Source organism: Lingula anatina, chromosome 1, assembly GCF_051362555.1.
Source record: "Lingula anatina isolate TDL-2025a chromosome 1, LinAna3.0, whole genome shotgun sequence".
Taxonomy (NCBI): Eukaryota; Metazoa; Brachiopoda; class Lingulata; order Lingulida; family Lingulidae; genus Lingula; species Lingula anatina.
The window spans coordinates 16,001,063-16,019,673 of record NC_141767.1 but is presented as its reverse complement, the minus strand read 5'-3'; the positions used below and the strand labels follow the sequence as shown (position 1 = coordinate 16,019,673).

Here is an 18,611-nt window from a genome sequence, read left to right as displayed (position 1 = left end):
TATTCAAGCAAATTACAAAAACAGTAAAAACACATTCAAACTTTGAAATATATATTTCATAACAAACTATGTGGCACTGAATGTTCTTGATACATAATGTATATTTACATGATCCCAATAGGCTTAATGTGTATATCAGAATTTTTCATTGTGTTCCTATTAAACATTAACATACAAACAAGGCTACACGCAGTGTTATGTAACCATATCACATAGCTACTTATCTACAATAAAAAAACCCAAAGCATTTAAGTCACTTAGATGAAACGCTATAATCAAATAAACATAATATGAAAGCTTAAAACATAATTAATCAGCTAAAAATTCTGTCAAGTATATCAATATACCAGTAATATTACATAATCTGTGCCTCATATGCTAAAAACTGGACTTTTAAAAAGTTGCATATTCACTATAGAATTAATAATTGAGTATAGTTGAATAACAATATTTTTTAAAAACTGATTCATGAGACTAGTTCTTGTTGGTTGTTTTAAGCATCAGTTCCTGTTGGTTTCTGTAAACAATGATACAAAGTCACAAAACAAAAAGAACACCCTGTGGTTGATTAATCAAAGATGCATCACATTACACAAGTGGCTTGTTAGGAATAACATAACATAACAATTTGATAATCAAAGGCATATTTCTAATATTTATCATAAAGATATGATTTTCAACTTAAATACTTTATCTATAATTACCTTGTTGGAAACAAATATTAAGCAAGTGTCCTTAACAAGTGGAAGTCAACATAATTTTTTGTTTTAATATTATTTGATCGGAGGCAAACGCACAGGTGATTGAACCCCCCTTTCTCTCTCTCTCTCATGCACACACATAAACAACTTTTCCTAAACATGTTCAGACAATTTTCATTATTTTTCACACACAAATGAGCGGCTGAAATAATAATAAAAAAAAACCAAGAAACATCTGTCAACAAGTATATATTGGCCAGAATTCATTGACATTTAAGCTAAGTACCAAGTTGAACATCTTAGGCAAGCAAACAGTCCACTGTATTACTGACAAATCACAATAAACATTCGACTCAATCACACTATTCTATCTGCAATTCTCAAGCCACAAAACATAACATGATAATTACAGAACATTTAGAGAGGCCCTAGCTAAAATGGCGACTCACACATACAAATTGCATTCAGTATTATAAGATCACCCTTTACATTAACAGTAAACTAAATCCTTTTAAGACTCATAACTAAACACAAAATACATAGCCAAAACCACAAAGGCATCAAGTGTGGTCCATTAAATTACTATACACACTATACAAGCAATTTTAGGGTTTGTTTTTATTTTTTTATATCTATCCCCACCTGTGCCTGCTATGGCTAAAATCTACTATGCCTATATGTTATAAAAGTATTTACATATGAAAAAATCAGTCAATGAAATATTACTGGTTATAAATAAATAAATAAATAAATAAATAAATAAATAAATAGTAGATAACATCCAACCATGACTGAAATACCATAACATTTTCACACATCCTGAAAGACTGTAGTATATTAAAGTGAGCGTGCATACTCAAGAGATTTTTGAAGAGAAGTGTCTGCATATGTGTATTGCATGTATATATATATGTATATACTTTGCAAATAAGTTTTCCTTAAAAGGCTTTCCTCAAATTAGAAGACACAGAACAAGTTTATAGAATAGACTGTCCAACTTGAATTTTTTGTTCGAAATCCTCAAGATATATTCAATGGATAGCTTATTCCAAAAATGTAATAAATGTGTAAATTCTGGCACTTTTTTTTCAATCCTGAATTATAACAATGATATTAGAACAAATGCTGTCCCCTTACTCTGTATACACTCTGGGAGTAACACCAATTTTTACAAACCCTGTATTTGTTGACAAAGAATTCAAAGTAGCTTGCAAAACATTACAACAGAAAGTGACACCAGATTTTTTTCTGGTTCTGAATTATCGTCCCAATAAAAATGTATTTTCTCTACATGACATGATGATGTATCATATTAAACACATACAAAACATGATTTTCACTATCCATTCATTCTTGTACACACAGAATCAGTGTTAGTGAGAGATGAATGTTCAGGTTCATGTCACTTTCAAAACACTACCAGAAAATACTTGTGGCCCTCCCCAAGGATCAACTTCATTCACACTCTGAGATATCTGAGGTAGTAATGAGCTTGGTACTGTCTTATTTGCTCATAATAATAATGCATAAAATTCCCAAATTACACATCAGCTGCTACATGCATAAAACTGGACCTGTGATGATAAAATGGCCTTGTTTATGTATATATATATATATAATAAATAAATGCATTTGTACAAAACAGAACACAATTAAGTTTAGGATACAGAAAAGAAGCCCAAAGAGCCCCAAAACCAACTTATAGGACATTTGTAATCCCTACAACTAACCCCTAATGTATGTTTATAGTTCCATACTCTTAAGTAAAATATTTTATGTTATTTAACTTATTGCCTAAACAAGCAAACAAAGACACCAACAGTCTTAACTCTAAAAATATGAAAAAAAAATGTATAATTTGCTAAGAGGCATCCTTAAAAGGTAGTAACAGCTCAGACGCTGCTAATTTTTAAATACGGACCGTAAGCACATTTTAAAACAAAACAAAAGATTATGAGGCTGGTTATAATTAACACAGTACTTAGGAAGTTGGCAAAATTAATAAAATATTCTCCATTTTCTATTGCCTAATAAGTAAATTCACAATTGTGAGAATATTCATAACAGAGGTCTAGCAAACTTGGGCATCCCATCAACACAATGAGCAGTATCATCTTTGGCGTCTGTGCTTCACACCACAAAATCTGGAACAAGTGCCAGGGAGATGGAATGCAGCTGGACACCCTCGTGTCAAAGATGATACCCAAGTTACCGTTATGCTAAGACTTTGGTTTGATATGTTATCACAATTCTTCCAACGTATTATTGTGTTCAATCAAAACACAAGGGTCATCTCTGTGCTCTCATTTCCCAAATTAGTCATTGGAAGATCAATTCCTGCCTGTTCCTCCTCCTCCTCCTCCTCCTCACCCGCCTCTTTGTTCCCTGCTGCTACATCTCTCCATGAACAAAGAATGTGAATGAAGTTGATCTCAAGGTAATGTCACAAGTCAGGGAACCTGTTGGGATCCTCAGTATAGTCCTTGGGAATCATGAACTTCTCATCCCCTATGTCATGCATCCAGTCAAACTCCTGGAAAGTCACCCGAGCTGTCACAGTGGGAAAAACTGGGATTTCTGAAAGGAACATGATATGAAATGCTTATAAAACATATGGCTTCTCTTTCATTCAGTATTAGAAATGAATAGCCCTTATAATATCATACTAAAATATACCTCTAAAGACTTCTTACAGCATTACTACTGAATACAAACTTAAATTATGAAAATGTTATGTATATCAAAATAACCAACTTTTACATCAGTTTGCAAAGATCAATCTTTGACTTAAAAAATAATTCTCATTGACCATAAATAATGAATATTGGTTTGAGTTAACTCTGAATTGTTTAAACCTACCTATTTTAACAGGAAACCCAGGTGGAAGTTTTGTGATCATAAATTCCCGTAACTTGCTGAAGTGTTTGAATGGAGCAATAATTTCCAGAACATCAAGCAACCTTAAACAAAAAGGAGAAATAGTGATTCATAGGCATGTTGCTCATATTTTAATTTTTGATTTTCATTTAATTTGAAAACTTATTACCCAAAATTTCATCATCTAGTCAACATTGATAAACATTTGCAGACATAGGATTTAGAGTAAAACATAGAATTTCAAATAATTAAGTGCAACACAGAAATCCAATTAGACATCTCTATAAGACATTTATAAAGCAATCAATATATAAAATAAACTTCAAACAGCATTGATTCCAAAAATATGTATTTCAAAGAGAAAACTTACGCTTCTATCGTCATTGGAAACTCTTCACTCTGAAGAAGCAATACAATTAACATAATATGAGAGAGCACTCTACTATTCATTACAAAAGGCATAAATGAATAAATTCTTGCACCAGACTTAGTCATTGATATCAATGCCTTAAAAATTAAACATATACTTTCAAACTACCTATAATAACCAAACAAAGCACACAAACTATAAAATATTAATAAATAAAAAAATAAAATAAAATAAAATAAAATAATATAATATAATATAATATAATATAATATAATATAATATAATATAATATAATATAATATAATTATTATATAATAATTTATAATGAAAATAAGTTCTCACCATAGCTAATGTTGCTTTAAATGTCTTGGCATTTTCTTTGCAGAGCATCCTCCGGCCAAGTGTTGGTGGTCGCCCAGGTTCAGCATTTAAATATTCTTCCCATGTCACCGAAGTTTCTGGAGGTGGTCGTAGGGATGGCCTACGCTGAATGTGTTCGTAATTGTCAATTATGTTGCCTTTACTTAGGTTTTCCATTATCTGCTTATTTTTCTGGAGATCTTCTGGTGACAAATGTTCTCGCCTGTTTGAAAAGATTTTGATAAAATTGAATCCCCTAAGGCAAGAGAAAATTTAAGAACTATTACCCACCATCTCTCTCTCTTTTTCGCACCCCCCTCCCCTTAGCATACCCCCCCTCCCCCAAAGAAAAAAAACTTTTTCCATATCTTCATATCTCAAAAAGAAAGTAATACAGTGAACTGACCCACAATATTATAGTCTAGATGACTGGTGCAAAAATTGCTCAGAATGTGGAAAAAGCATGAAACTTGGCACAAATGTTCTTTGGACTATGCTGATCATTTTCAAGGGCAGTGCCCAAAATTTCTAAGCGTTGCTTAGCAACCGTTGCTAAGGAAGTGATTTACCTTAGTAACAAGCTAATTGGACCTTTCTTGTTCAGTTTAAATGATTTAAAAAGGCTTTTAATAATGTTTCAAACCATCAGAACTATCACTATACTATTTGAAGACATTAAAAAACCAAGTAAACCATTGCAACAGTTGCTAGGCAGCATATTACCCTAGCAACAAGTATATAACATTATATATATAATAATATATATTTAATAATATATATATACAGATATCTCTGTAGCATTTTACATACCCTCCAGTCCCTTCCCATCTTTCTGTTCCCATTCTACATATACTTACATGTTGTGATCCGTTTCTTAAATGTTAGTTCCCAATTATCAGTACTCAAGGTTTTTTTAAATATGTCTGCCATTCACCTACATCTTTATCTGGTGATATTATATGGCTTGGAAGATTTTATGCAAAAAAAAAATATCTGGATGGTTTGGTAACTTGTTTAATTGAGTCAATTATTTCTTGGAATGCTATGAGTAATTTCCTTCCATGGGAAGAGATAGCCACTCAGATGGTAAGCTCTTTAGGATGCTGAATGAGCCCAGAAAGTTAGTATTAAGGTTGATTTTTTGTTGATTTCCTCTAGACAGAGGGGATTTCAAATGTCATTTATAATATCACTGATGTAAAAAAATAAACATTTTTACACCATCTTTTATGGAAAATAGTTTTTCAATTTCTTTCAATTTTTGAGTTTTGACATAATGGTTGTGATAGGATTTCATCTGGGGTTAAATTGAAATCTTCCTGAATTTCACTCAAAGAACCAATAATCTTTGCCAAAAGGGATAAGAAGTTGCTTTTAGTATTTTTAATCCACCTTTTGTTACTACCGATTCCTGGCATTTCGCCGAGAAAAACGCTCTCCACTTACTCTTATTTTCTTCATAAAGAAGTCTTTTAAGCCATGTAAAGTTTAGGGCCTTGGTAAAATTTTCATTTGCGGTACCTTTTACCGTCCATTTTTGTAATCAGACGCCATCCTTGCTCATTTTATTTTGTATCTTTTCCATTCCTGATAAAGTTAAATATGATATGCATATTTTTAAGTATTGAGGGAGGGCTGGTAGGAGAGTTTATACATGCACTATGTAAGATGAGAAATACTAAAGGTTGAACCACTGTTGACTTTCCTATTATTGAAAGGTTTCTCAGAGACCAGCTTTCCAAGATATTTTTCATTTTGTTCAATATTTTCTAAAAAGTTTTTTCAGATTGTATCTTGTCAGTTTCTATTCTCTACCAAGTAACTTAAATACACCTGCATGGTTCTATTTTAATTCTTTTTGTTAATCAATGAAGTTCAAAAGTTTCTGTTCACACCCAAAGACCGTTAGATGCCATATCTTACTTCCACCAAGGCTGCTCTACAACAATATAAGAGTATTCTTGCGAGATGAAGATATCTGAATCAGCACTACGGTGCCGTGTCATCAGATAACATGTGCTCACTCTGGTTGGACTTGTGCGTGGACCCTTGTGGACACATTTGCCAGAAGCTATTGACCTGCCCAGAGTTGCTCCAGTATGCATGTAGGTGCAGATGTAGAGGCTGACAATGTGCAAGGGCAAAATGCACTGTATATTGCACATACAAGGGAGAATTTAACATCTTAACTATTACAAAGTTTTATAAAGAGTCGTAAGGTGATAAAAGCATGGAAATGGCTGGTTACGAACTTTGAACATGCTGCTTTAAGTATCTGCACTGGCAATGTATTTGATCGGATGTGTGTAAACACACAAATGTTTCAACTTACTGGATTAAAAGTATGAACATCTTGCTCAAAAGTGTAGTTCTTAGCTAGTATTATAGATTTGCCTTACTTAATAGACTAACGCAACTTTAAATGCTTGTTGCTAGGGTAATATGCTGCGTAGCAATCGTGGCTAAGGTTAATTTGAGTTTTAATTGCCTTAAAATAGTCTAGTGATAGTTCTGATGCCTGAAACATAGTTATTAGCATTTCTAAACCATTTAAACTGGACAAGAAAGGTCTAATTAGCTTGTTACTAAGGAAATCCACTTCCATAGCAATGGTTGCTAAGCAACGCTTTGAAATTTTGGGCACTGCCCTTGAAAATGATCAGCATAGACCAAAGAACATTTGTGCCAAGTTTCATGCTTTTTCCACATTTTGAGCAATTTGGCCAAAATATAGCACCAGTCATCCAGACTATTAAATATGTAAACAAACAAGATGGATCAGAGTGAAACCATGTGTACCGCCAGCACCTACGCTGGTGGTACAATAATACACACACAAAAAAAAAAAAAAATAAAAAAATAAAAAAATAAAAATACGGTAACTAGACTGCAACTGGCTAAAGCCAGTGGCGGAGGATTCCCCTGCAAAATAGGTGTAAAAATGCTCTTACAAGGTCATGTGAAGGTCATGGGTTAAATTTGACCCCATATTCTGAAAGAGCATGTGCAAATTGGGGGGGGGGGGGAGTCAACAAAACATCACTTTTAGCCCACTTCAATATTTCTCCATTAAATAGCCGAATGACCTTGAAAATGAGGGTCAAGGTCAAATTTGACATTTGATTTGGGGGTTTTGGGTATATGTTTGGGGTAGTTTACTATAGCATGCTATGACCAAAAACCAGTGTTTCATGGAGAAACTGCCAAACTCAAGATTTCTGCAATGTCATAAATATATAAAAATCTATATTAAAAAAAAGTAATAAAGCAGTCGCTACCAAAGTACGGCTAACCTTAGATAAATATATAGGGCACCATTTGCCACTATGATCGGGGCTCTGGGATATCCGGTTTCTGAGATCTCGGAAACAAACCTTTTTTAAGCCCGTTTGGCCATTAGCGACCTTGACCTTGACCTACTTGCAATGAAAGTAGGTGATTATCTGTGGATTTGGCTCAGTATCATTGCCTATAAGGCCCTTAGCCATATGGCTCATACTTAAGGCCTAATGTCAATTTCAAATTTTACAAATTTTGCCTTTAAAAGCCCCTGTGACCTTGAAAAGTAGGTCAAGGTCACTGAAACTGGGTCTGTGGCATATTCTGGCCATAGGCTACCTATGTAAATTATTTCAGATTTTTTGCGAAAAAAAACGCGCGGAAAGAATAATAATAATAATAATAATACCAAAAACAATAGTATTCCCCTATGGGGAATCCTAACTAGACTGCAACTGGCTGAAGCCAGTGGCGGAGGATTCCCCTGCAAAATAGGTGTGGAAATGCTCTTACAAGGTCATGTGAAGGTCATGGGTTAAATTTAACCCCATATTCTGAAAGAGCATGTGCGAATTGGGGGGGGGGGGGGGGGGGGGGGGGGGGCAACAAAACATCACTTTTAGCCCACTTCAATATTTCTCCATGAAATAGCCAAATGACCTTGAAAATGAGGGTCAAGGTCAAATTTGACATTTGATTTGGGGGTTTTGGGTATATGTTTGGGGTAGTTTACTATAGCATGCTATGACCAAAAACCAGTCTTTCATGGAGAAATTGCCAAAGTCACGATTTCTGTGATGTCATAAATATTTAAAAATCGATTTTAAAAAAAGTAATTAGGCAATCGCTACCAAAGTACGGCTAACCTTAGATAAATATATAGGGCATCATTTACCACTATGATCGGGGCTCTGAGACTTCCGGTTTCTGAGATCTCGGAAACAAACCTTTTTTGAGCCCGTTTGGCCATTAGCGACCTTGACCTTGACCTACTTGCATAAAAGTAGGTCATTATATGTGGATTCACCTCAGTATCACTGACCATAAGGCCCATAGCCATATGGCTTATACTTAAGGCCTAATGTCAATTTCAAATTTTACAAATTTTGCCTTTTAAAGCCTCTGTGACCTTGAAAAGTAGGTCAAGGTCACTGAAACTGGGTCTATGGCATATTCTTACCATAGGCTACCTATGTAAATTATTTCAGATTTTTCACGAAAAAAAATGCGCGGAAAGAATAATAATAATAACTATAATACTACCAAAAACAATAGTATTCCCCTACGGGGAATCCTAACTAGACTGCAACTGGCTAAAGCCAGTGGCGGAGGATTCCCCTGCAAAATAGGTGTGAAAATGCTCTTACAAGGTCATGTGAAGGTCATGGGTTAAATTTGACCCCATATTCTGAAAGAGCATGTGCGAATTGGGGGGGGGGGGGGGGGGTCAACAAAACATCACTTTTAGCCCACTTCAATATTTCTCCATGAAATAGCCGAATGACCTTGAAAATGAGGGTCAAGGTCAAATTTGACATTTGATTGGGGGTTTTGGGTATATGTTTGGGGTAGTTTACTATAGCATGCTATGACCAAAAACCAGTGTTTCATGGAGAAAATGCCAAACTCAAGATTTCTGCAATGTCATAAATATTTAAAAATCTATATTAAAAAAAGTAATTAAGCAGTCGCTACCAAAGTACGGCTAACCTTAGATAAATATATAGGGCATCATTTGCCACTATGATTGGGTCTCTGGGCCTTCCGGTTTTTGAGATCTCGGAAACAAACCTTTTTTGAGCCCGTTTGGCCATTAGTGACCTTGACCTTGACCTACTTGCATAAAAGTAGGTCAACATCTGGGGATTTTGCTCAGTATCATTGGCCATGAGGCCATTAGCCATAGGGCTTATACTTTAGGCATAATGGCAATTTCAAATTTTACAAATTTTGCCTTTCAAAGCCCCTGTGACCTTGAAAAGTAGGTCAAGGGCACTGAAACTGGTTCTGTGGCATATTCTTGCCATAGGCTACCTATGATATTTATTTCAGATTTTTTGCGAAAAAAAACGCGCGGAAAGAATAATAATAACTATAATACTACCAAAAACAATAGTATTCCCCTATGGGGAATCCTAATAATAATAATAATAATAATAAGACCAAAAACAATAGTATTCCCCTATGGGGAATCCTAAAAATAAATAAATAAATAACTAGAGTATACATATTTATGGCCATAGTATCATTGTAGGGAAAAATGCAATGAAGTATCCAAACATTTGCCTTGACAGAGTCAACATCCTTTATGGAAGCACCCAAAGGGAAATATGCCAATGTTCATTAAATGAAGTACACTTCAAGATCAATAACTTAAGTCAAATGTATATTCATGTTTTTTTCTTCTTTTTTTATTCATATTCATGCTGTGATGATCTATTTTCTTTAGTAAATATTTTAATCTCACCTCTTCCTGGATTCTAGTGCCAAACCGTGGACTGTATAAAAATCAGCTTGGAATGAACCCACAATTTCCTGAAATGTGTATTTGCTGGATAATCAGGCACTCATATTTCATAATCTATATTTACTACTAAACTACTAACTGCACAAAAATTGCCAGAAATTTCTATAAATTGACAGTACAACTCTTTTTGAGGAAATCAGTGCCTTATATTCAAATGAGATGGTAAACAATATCTACTGTAAAGATATCTCAAAGTTCATTCTATTCTGGGAACTTACATTTAGGATTATGATATGTTGAAAGTTGCTGAAGACATAAAACATTTTAATCAACAATTCACATCAACATACTGGTTCAAAGGTGCGTACGTGAATGCACGTGTAAGTGCAAATGTGAATGTGTTTGCTCACACACATATGAATGTGTGTGTTTTCCTTACGCTTCTTTCCTCTCGAAAGAACCATCCTCTTTGTGCTCTGGAGAAAGAGATTTTCTTTGTGGACATTTGTGCGGCCATGATGTCGCTGCTCATCAAAATGTCTACCTCATCCTCCAATTCCAAGTCTGACTCCTGTAATTAGAATTGGAATGAATCATTCATGGCACAGTAGGTTTTTGTTATGGAGACTGCATCTCACATTACATCGTTAAGGACTGAGAAGAAATATTACCATCATATTTCTAACACACTTATTTTTGCTGATTTGAACATAAGGTGTGTGGTTATGCACAAAAGGTGAACAATCTTTCATCGAAAACCACATCTTATCAAAAAATTATCATCACCTAAAACAAATAATTAAGTAAATGAAAAAATATCAGAAAACTACAAATTTGGCGTTCAATATATTTCATCTATTTGTCTAGGTTACCTCATATCGTATACTCTGAAAGACTTGCAATTTGTTGTCTAGAACAGTCAGTGAATTGGCAGGTTTTGCTTCACCAGTAAAAATAAAACTTATGTCCCCTCTCTCCCATTTCATGTCATTGAAATCCACTAGAGTAGTGTCCATTCTGAAACCACCAAAAACACAATTGAATTACTGAGTAATCTTTCTAAATGCCAGTTCTACTCAATTATCAAAACAACTTCCTCTTGAGGTATCTTATTTCACTGAGCAGCATCGTTATTCTTATTGTTAATGCACTTTTCAGTAATCAATAATCTGCAAAACGAACTATATCTGAAAATTATGCAACTCAGGGCCTTTTTTTTTTTTTTTTTGGTGCATACGCAATTTCCTGGGAAATCCTTTCATTTAGAGGTGGCAATTTACAACTTTCTATCACAAAATATAATATTTGTGTCCAACAATTTGAGGTACATCAAACATACTACCCTAGGCCCAGGCTAACCCTTAATGAACAAATCAATCAGAAACTAGCACAAAAGTGTCATTTTTTAAAGTAATCATTTTTAGCCCAAGGTAAACCCAGCACAATCTGGTAGGGACCTAAAAACCATTCCATCACTTAGAAAAATTATTGACTAATGAATCAAAGCAAAAACGAAATCTTAAGGTTTAATAGGGAAAATTCATTGTTGATCCTTCATTTCAGTATATTAGACTCATTTTCCAAAGGTCAACTGAACCATTAATCAAAAATCTCATACAAAATGGGCCATCAAGGAAATAAAAAATCATACCGTATATTTGGTCCCCTTTTCCATATTCTGCACACATCAGATGGAAGAATTCTAGATACTAGTGGAACTGAAATGCAAGATAAATAAATTTAATGTTTAAAAAAAATTCTATTTTTCATTGACCATTTGGGGGCAATTAGCTAGAGAAAGTTAGTGACCCACTGTTAAACTGACACAATAACATTACTCAAACTTGTGAGACCTTTAACTCATATTGTGCAAATATGTATTTACCTGTAGTATTTGGTTAAGTTTTGAGACCTGATTTTATTCTCTTTATAATAAGCTTTAAATCTAAGGCCCTTTTCACACTGAGTGATGCCCTATGGTGATAAAACTATATTGGTTCATAGAGAGGGACTGAAACCTTCACTGCCTGACTATTACATAAGTTCATTTAAGAATTTCACCTGAACATTTCCCCCTATGCTCACCATGGCTGATTAATTAATTTAACTAACAGCAGAAGTGCAACTGTATCTCTGATGCATGTCACTTGATGCTATAAGGACCAGACTTTCAAAAATTGATTCTTTACCCCAGCTCTGAAAGTCCCATTTCAGTTCTAGATAAAAATCACCCAGTTCATGTAAAGCACTGACTAAGGCTGGTCTGCGTTCCTCTAACGCTTCTCTGGACTGTTGTTTCAACTTCCGTAATAAAATCAAAACTGCAAAAGAAAAAATTCTTGTTGATATAATACTTAACAAATAATTTTATTTGAAAGTATTTTCTGGGCAACTTTATATCTTACCACCTGTTTTCGATAGAGATACCAATATTTTCAATTTACTACTAGATAATAAGTGAAAAAACCTAGTAAGATTCAGAAACACAGAAGCCATTAAATAGCACAAATGGCTTTCTAGGTAACAGCTTTTAACATCTGCTCACCACAAATATTGTACAATTCATCAGATCATCTGTGACAAAAAATTGGTTTGAACATCTTAGAAAGGTTTTTCAAACTAATAACACATACACACACTTGAACCTGAACTATGAACTACCAACCACAGGCAAGATAACTCTTATTACAAGATAACATGCAACCTTGTTTTTCAAAACTTGTGTAATGGTTTGCCATCAAGAGAAAAAACCTGCATTACACGTTTTTCTTATAAATGATACCAGCATAAAATTTACTTTCCAATGGATAAACACAATGCAATTAGACGTCACAGTAAGAAGACAATATATAATATATTTTTCATTGACTAAGGGCTTCCAATATTTTGATATGCTGATATGGGTGCTAGGCAAAATTATGCTTGAAACAAGACATTATATTCTACAGTGTGTTCTCTCATATGTACCTTGATGATTTATCACTTACTTATTTGTCTGTCTCCATAGCTTACAGATTCTGCCAAGGGACTCCAGCCAAGAGCATTTTTTACCTTGACGGGAGCTCCATGGGCGAGAAGTAGATGAACACATTCTGAAAAATAAAATTAATAAATTTCAAAACAGAAAAATCAAACTGATTATTATAAACATGAATATTAAAAAAATATCAAAGTATGCATGCATGCTGAAAAGAATTTAAATACTATGTCAGTTAAAACCTTCAAAAATTTATAAAATCTTTGAAAACCTTTAAAAAGATATAATACCTCTGATATTCAACAGGCCCCATTAACAATAATGATGTTAACAACTTAAAGTAATTAAGCATAGGATTTAAACACAAATTAAGTGCATAAACCACTTTTTGTTGAACTTGTCTAAAACAACACTTTTTGATTACAGTAGTTGCCATAAATCAAGGTCACAAAAATAATCAAACTTAGCCTGTCCTTACGAACCTCAGCACCTGTCACCTATACTGACACAGTTTTAAATCATGCAGAGGGGATGGTGGAATTTGAAAAAAAATCACTTAGCATGCGCTAAGACTTGATTTTCTCAGGGTGTCAAAAACTTATGGTGAAGGTCAGGAAAGGAAGATCAAAAGTTGGTTTGTCAGAGAAAAATACCCCCCCCCCTCCCACCAAATTTAATCAGTACTAGTATGTTCTTTATTTGTTTGTTTGATTGATTTTATTTATTTATTTATTTATTTCTGTCTTGCATGAAAATCTGGTCATCTTTTACAGCTGCTATGGGGATACTCTTCAGGAAGTTTATGATAAAATACCATCATGTCTTTATTGTAGCTACGTACACCACCTGGCTGCATACTTACTTCTTTGGTGTTACATTACATTTGTTAAATACTTGAGCATGTACATGTACAGGTGTGCAAGGGGACTTAAGTGTCTTAAATACAGCTTTGATGACATTTCCTATTTACTTTCTTTATACAACATATTTATGCAAGGATCTAGCCTGCATGTGCAAATCCATGCACATACAGAAGCTAATTTGAATCGGCACAAACTTGTTACTGTATATATCTTTAAGCAATGTTTGTCACTGCTCCATATTAACTGCAGATTCAGCATGGACCATGGAGAAAAAAACCAAATATCTGAAATTCATATTCTTAATAATTCACAAAGGACAGGAAGGTGTTGGGTATAAGAAGAAAGTACTGAAAACTCATTAATGAAAAAAAAGACACGTATAGCTCTCTTTTTTGGAGTGTATTAACACTTCAATTATAAAACGGGTGCTGACATAAGCACTATGCGGTCATTGATTATTTCAGGGGAAGTTTAACAAAACTCAACAGGAAATCAATATTAAACTACAGAAATATATTCATGCCATTTTTATCTAACTGCCATGTGTGAAGTGATCAAAGTCATTGTTTTTATAATTTTGAGGTATCTCTGTTGTATATCTCTGTTGAACAGAAGATAAGAAATTAATTACTTTTTTTCTAATTATAAATTTCTGAGGATTACATCTACAGAGCTAATGTGGGTAGACAAATCAGTAAACAACCACTTCCCTGCTAAATGTCTAAAATCAATGCTGATTATTAGGTCTGGTTAAAGGTTTGCCTTAAAAAACTCCTACTTTTTATTAACATAAGGATCAATGGTGGAATGGTAAATAGTTAATCTAAAAATATCAATGAAAACTTTTGTCTTATTATCAGACATCCTGAAATTTTCCCACAACTTTCAGTGTACCCAACATACAAGGGAAGTATAGGTACATCAAAGGCAGAGATGATGGAAAAATGTTTGTTCTTCACTTCAGTATGTGTTTTTGAATGCAGACATAGTTGGAAAACAGCGTCACTAATGTAAAGTGCCTAAGGGAACACAAATTATACCTCTATTGTAAATTTATGTAACATATTGATGATGAACACACAGTCAATAACAATAATACTTGCTACTTTGTATTCCAACAGTGTGTGCATACAGGAAAAAACATTGTGTAGGTTATAAAATTACTTTAGAAAAGTAGAATTTATTCAGACTCACCTTTGTGTCCCATCATCACTGCCAAATGCAAAGGCGTGTTACCTGTAAAATTTCAGAAAATGTTTCTAATCATTTGTTGACACCAGAAAGGCAAATACAATATTATACAGCTTAACCACTCTTAAATACCCTCAAGAAATAAATAATCTTCAGACCTTTTTTAATAGTTTCTTTGTTAGCTACTTACATACATATTAATCTTTACGAATTAAAGATCAATACCGATGTCTGTCCTAATTCCCTTACACTTTAACAATTTGACAGTGGTATATCTAATCAGTTCCCTTGTAATTAAAATGATAAATTTATTAGCAAAGGCTCATTATATGTCCATATACTCTGCTTTCCATTTAACCAACTGATTAGAATACTCGACATAACAAAAAATGTTTCTGGCAATAACAGTAAAGTGTAAGGTATAGGTTTATTGCAACTATAAATTAAAACCGTGCTTTCACCAGTTTTAACTGAAACAGCTAAAATGCCTAACTTCATGACAGACACTTGATTGCAAATCCCCACTCTGCAATCATTTTGTAATCCATTACCAACCATGAACAGGATAACAGAAGGTATGTACATTAGGTGTTTGTGTGTATGGAGGTGGGTGGGTGGGTGGGGGGGGGGGGTATATTAACTGCTCCTGATATTACATTGATTTGTAATCTATGGTATCTTCTGGGGTTTAAAGATCTACTGATTTTGTATAAATTAACTTTAAGAAAAGTGCAGAATGACACTGCACTGCAAAATCATTCCTTGGCACTTTAAAACTGCATAATCTTTACTTTGACATAATACCAAAGTACATTAGACTTTCAGTCATAGTGTATGAAGGGATTCATATTAAAGGGATAATAACTCTTCGTTTCAGCCAAAAAATGAATTTTCCTGGAGTAAACAACAATTTTCCCATACTTACCAATGGTTAACAAATCCATTTTTACATTCAATTGTCCCTGTTTTTTTTCTAAAAAGTTTGGTTTTTGTTAAAATCTCTTAAGAGATTTTAACAGAGTATAGCCATCAATGGAGGTCACGTGGTCTAAAGACAAGCTCAGATATCAGAATAATAGCTATAACTGCCATTTTTGTGGTAAAATAGAATATATTATATTTTTATGAGTTATTCACAATGTTTTTATCGTGAAATATAGATCTGATACGAAGAGTTATTATCCCTTTAAGACACTGCCTCAAGTGCTTCTCATCAAGACTTTTCATAGAAATAATCTGCGAACTACCAGTGTGACTTTAAAGTAATAGTAATAGCTCAAATTATCACCTGATCCATAAATAAGTATTTCCAACATCAAAGCTAGTCCCCCCAAAAAAGTTTGTATAAATAAATAATAACTATCAGGTGATAAAAACTTGTTAATTACCTTTATTGAAAATATGATTTTTTGTTATTTATCTAATAGTAAATGTTTGACATTAATGACAATTTTACTCCAGTTATACAAAATACAAAGCCACAAGAATACTAATGCCAGTATGTTATATAACTAGGATATTATTTCAATGTGATAACCATACAACCCAGCTTGTCTGAAACAAGGATATCCATCAACTAGGTTAGAACCATATTTTCAATTAACACTAAAGGCAAGCTGCATAACAGAAATAAATTAGGGGTGCTCTCTGTGTTTGTGCACTTTTCAGGGAACTCCAAGGAGAGGATTGGGTCAGGTCACAGGAATTGGAAGCTGGTATGCTTCAAGTGCACTGATATAGGCCAGTTATAGAATTTGTTTCATAAGCAAAATTCAATTAACAATAAATCAAACACTTGACAGTAACCATGCGATCAAAAATCAATAGCAGAGTAGTTTTCCTATATTCAGCAAATGCTCATTTCTGACTATCATGATAATAATTATTATTATTATTCTAAACGCATTTTTCTCACAAAATCAAGTAACAAGTCAGCTAAAGCTGATATAATGTAGACAACCTTTAGCAGTTTAAACATGTATATTAAAATTATAATCATTTAAAGATTTAAAGATGATAGTGCACAAAACCAATCAATTTTGTATGTTATTGTCTATTATTGCCAAGAAGAGCCATTTTCCAACATGGTGAGTGACCTGACGACAAACAGGTTGTGCTGATTTGTTAAGTTACATCAATGTCACTTAATGTCCTTGTTATATATTTTGCTTTTATATAACCACGCTTACCGCTAATACTGCAGGCTACATCATCCCGTCGCTCGTTTGTAAATTCCGTGCACAATCAAACCGTAAATCAAAATTCCACCTCTGATGTTTAAGTTGGTCCACTCTAACCTACCATTACGAAAAAGAAGCCATGCCATTGGACAATGCGACCTCTGCGGTTACGTCATTTCCTGAATTGGATTGTTGAGAGGACCAAGATAAACATCAGGGGTGATATTTGGTGATATTTGGCTTTACGGTTTGATTGTGCGTATGCCATGCACGGAATTTACAAACGAGCGACGGGATGATGTAGCCTGCAGTATTAGCGATAAGCGTGCCAAGTTTTAGGCCGCTCCGATGCCCGGCAGTATTTTATTTCGATTATTCTGTTGGAACTGGATCAGGTTTGTTTCAGAAGCTCATTCTATTTTATTGTCTCTATGGAGGTATATGGGGACTTTACGACATTCGGTTTGAAGGCTTTAACCACTTGTTATAGTTTATTTTTGCATTGTATTGGATTAATGTGGCAGTCTTAGGTTGTCCTAGGTGGTTTTCAAGTTTATGCACCGGGTTTTAATATCATTTAGCGATTTTACGACAATCGTTTACTATCCAATCAAGGTGACAGCCGAGCGTGGAGAGCACCCACAATAGCAGTAGTTAGTCATAATTTTACAGTTACTTCATATATTTTCCATGTGTAAGCTCATACACTACGTATAAGAAAATGTTAATAGGAATACTAAAGCATGGCAATAATCACGCTACTTTGTACAATGTAAATGGGGTAGATTTACTTTAGTAATGTATATGTAGCAGTCACAATCACGATAAAATATAAGGCAAACACACGGGTCCTTAAGCATTCAGTACAACGATTTTCAATGCAGCATGGTTTGATTTGTCGACTATCGAATCAATATATATACGCTCGATTGTAATCATTCAAATCGATTGAACTGCAACTTTCTGTCTGAACCACCACTGTACTCCGTTGCCACATTGCCATTGAATTTACACTCAACCAACATAATAACTCAATGAAGTAACATTTGACAAACTTGTTCAAAATTTCAATATATTCCAAGATTTCACTTACCATGGTGATCTCTCTGTGCAATATCATGACTCCGTAAGAGTTGTGCAACTCGTCTAATATCATCATGAAATACAGATTCGTGAAGAAGGAATCTCTCCTCCTCCGCCATCATGTCACTTTTGGTCACGTGACTTTGTTTTCAATCAACGTAAGATATAAACCAGTATTTCGTGTTTCTCAGATGATCGATATCGTCACAAATATAGATAAATATAAGTTAGACGTTTCTTCTTTTCTCAAGCATGACATTAAT

General features: G+C 34.0%; 1 protein-coding gene across 1 annotated transcript; it reads right to left on the bottom strand.

Moving 5' to 3' along the window:
• Nucleotides 1–34: 34 nt before the first annotated feature.
• Nucleotides 35–18,611, bottom strand: LOC106172712 (ankyrin repeat domain-containing protein 13C-B). Its single transcript, XM_013553522.2, has 12 exons — nucleotides 18,359–18,611; nucleotides 15,089–15,130; nucleotides 13,042–13,146; nucleotides 12,244–12,375; nucleotides 11,706–11,772; nucleotides 10,927–11,071; nucleotides 10,494–10,625; nucleotides 10,055–10,122; nucleotides 4,291–4,531; nucleotides 3,949–3,977; nucleotides 3,561–3,661; nucleotides 35–3,278 (listed from the first exon to the last, which is right to left on the bottom strand). The coding sequence occupies exons 1-12, from the start codon at nucleotides 18,468–18,470 to the stop codon at nucleotides 3,145–3,147; spliced, it is 1,308 nt and encodes a 435-aa protein (XP_013408976.1). The 5' UTR covers nucleotides 18,471–18,611; the 3' UTR covers nucleotides 35–3,144.

Excerpts from the sequence above, each read along its gene's own strand:
- LOC106172712 (XM_013553522.2), bottom strand. The coding sequence starts at position 18,470 with ATGATGGCGGAGGAGGAGAGATTCCTTCTTCACGAATCTGTATTTCAT. Across the intron at positions 11,773-12,243 it reads ATGGGACTTTCAGAGCTGGG|TTCCACTAGTATCTAGAATT; the intron begins GTAAAGAATCAA and ends CTTGCATTTCAG. Across the intron at positions 10,626-10,926 it reads TTCAGAGTATACGATATGAG|GAGTCAGACTTGGAATTGGA; the intron begins GTAACCTAGACA and ends TTCTAATTACAG.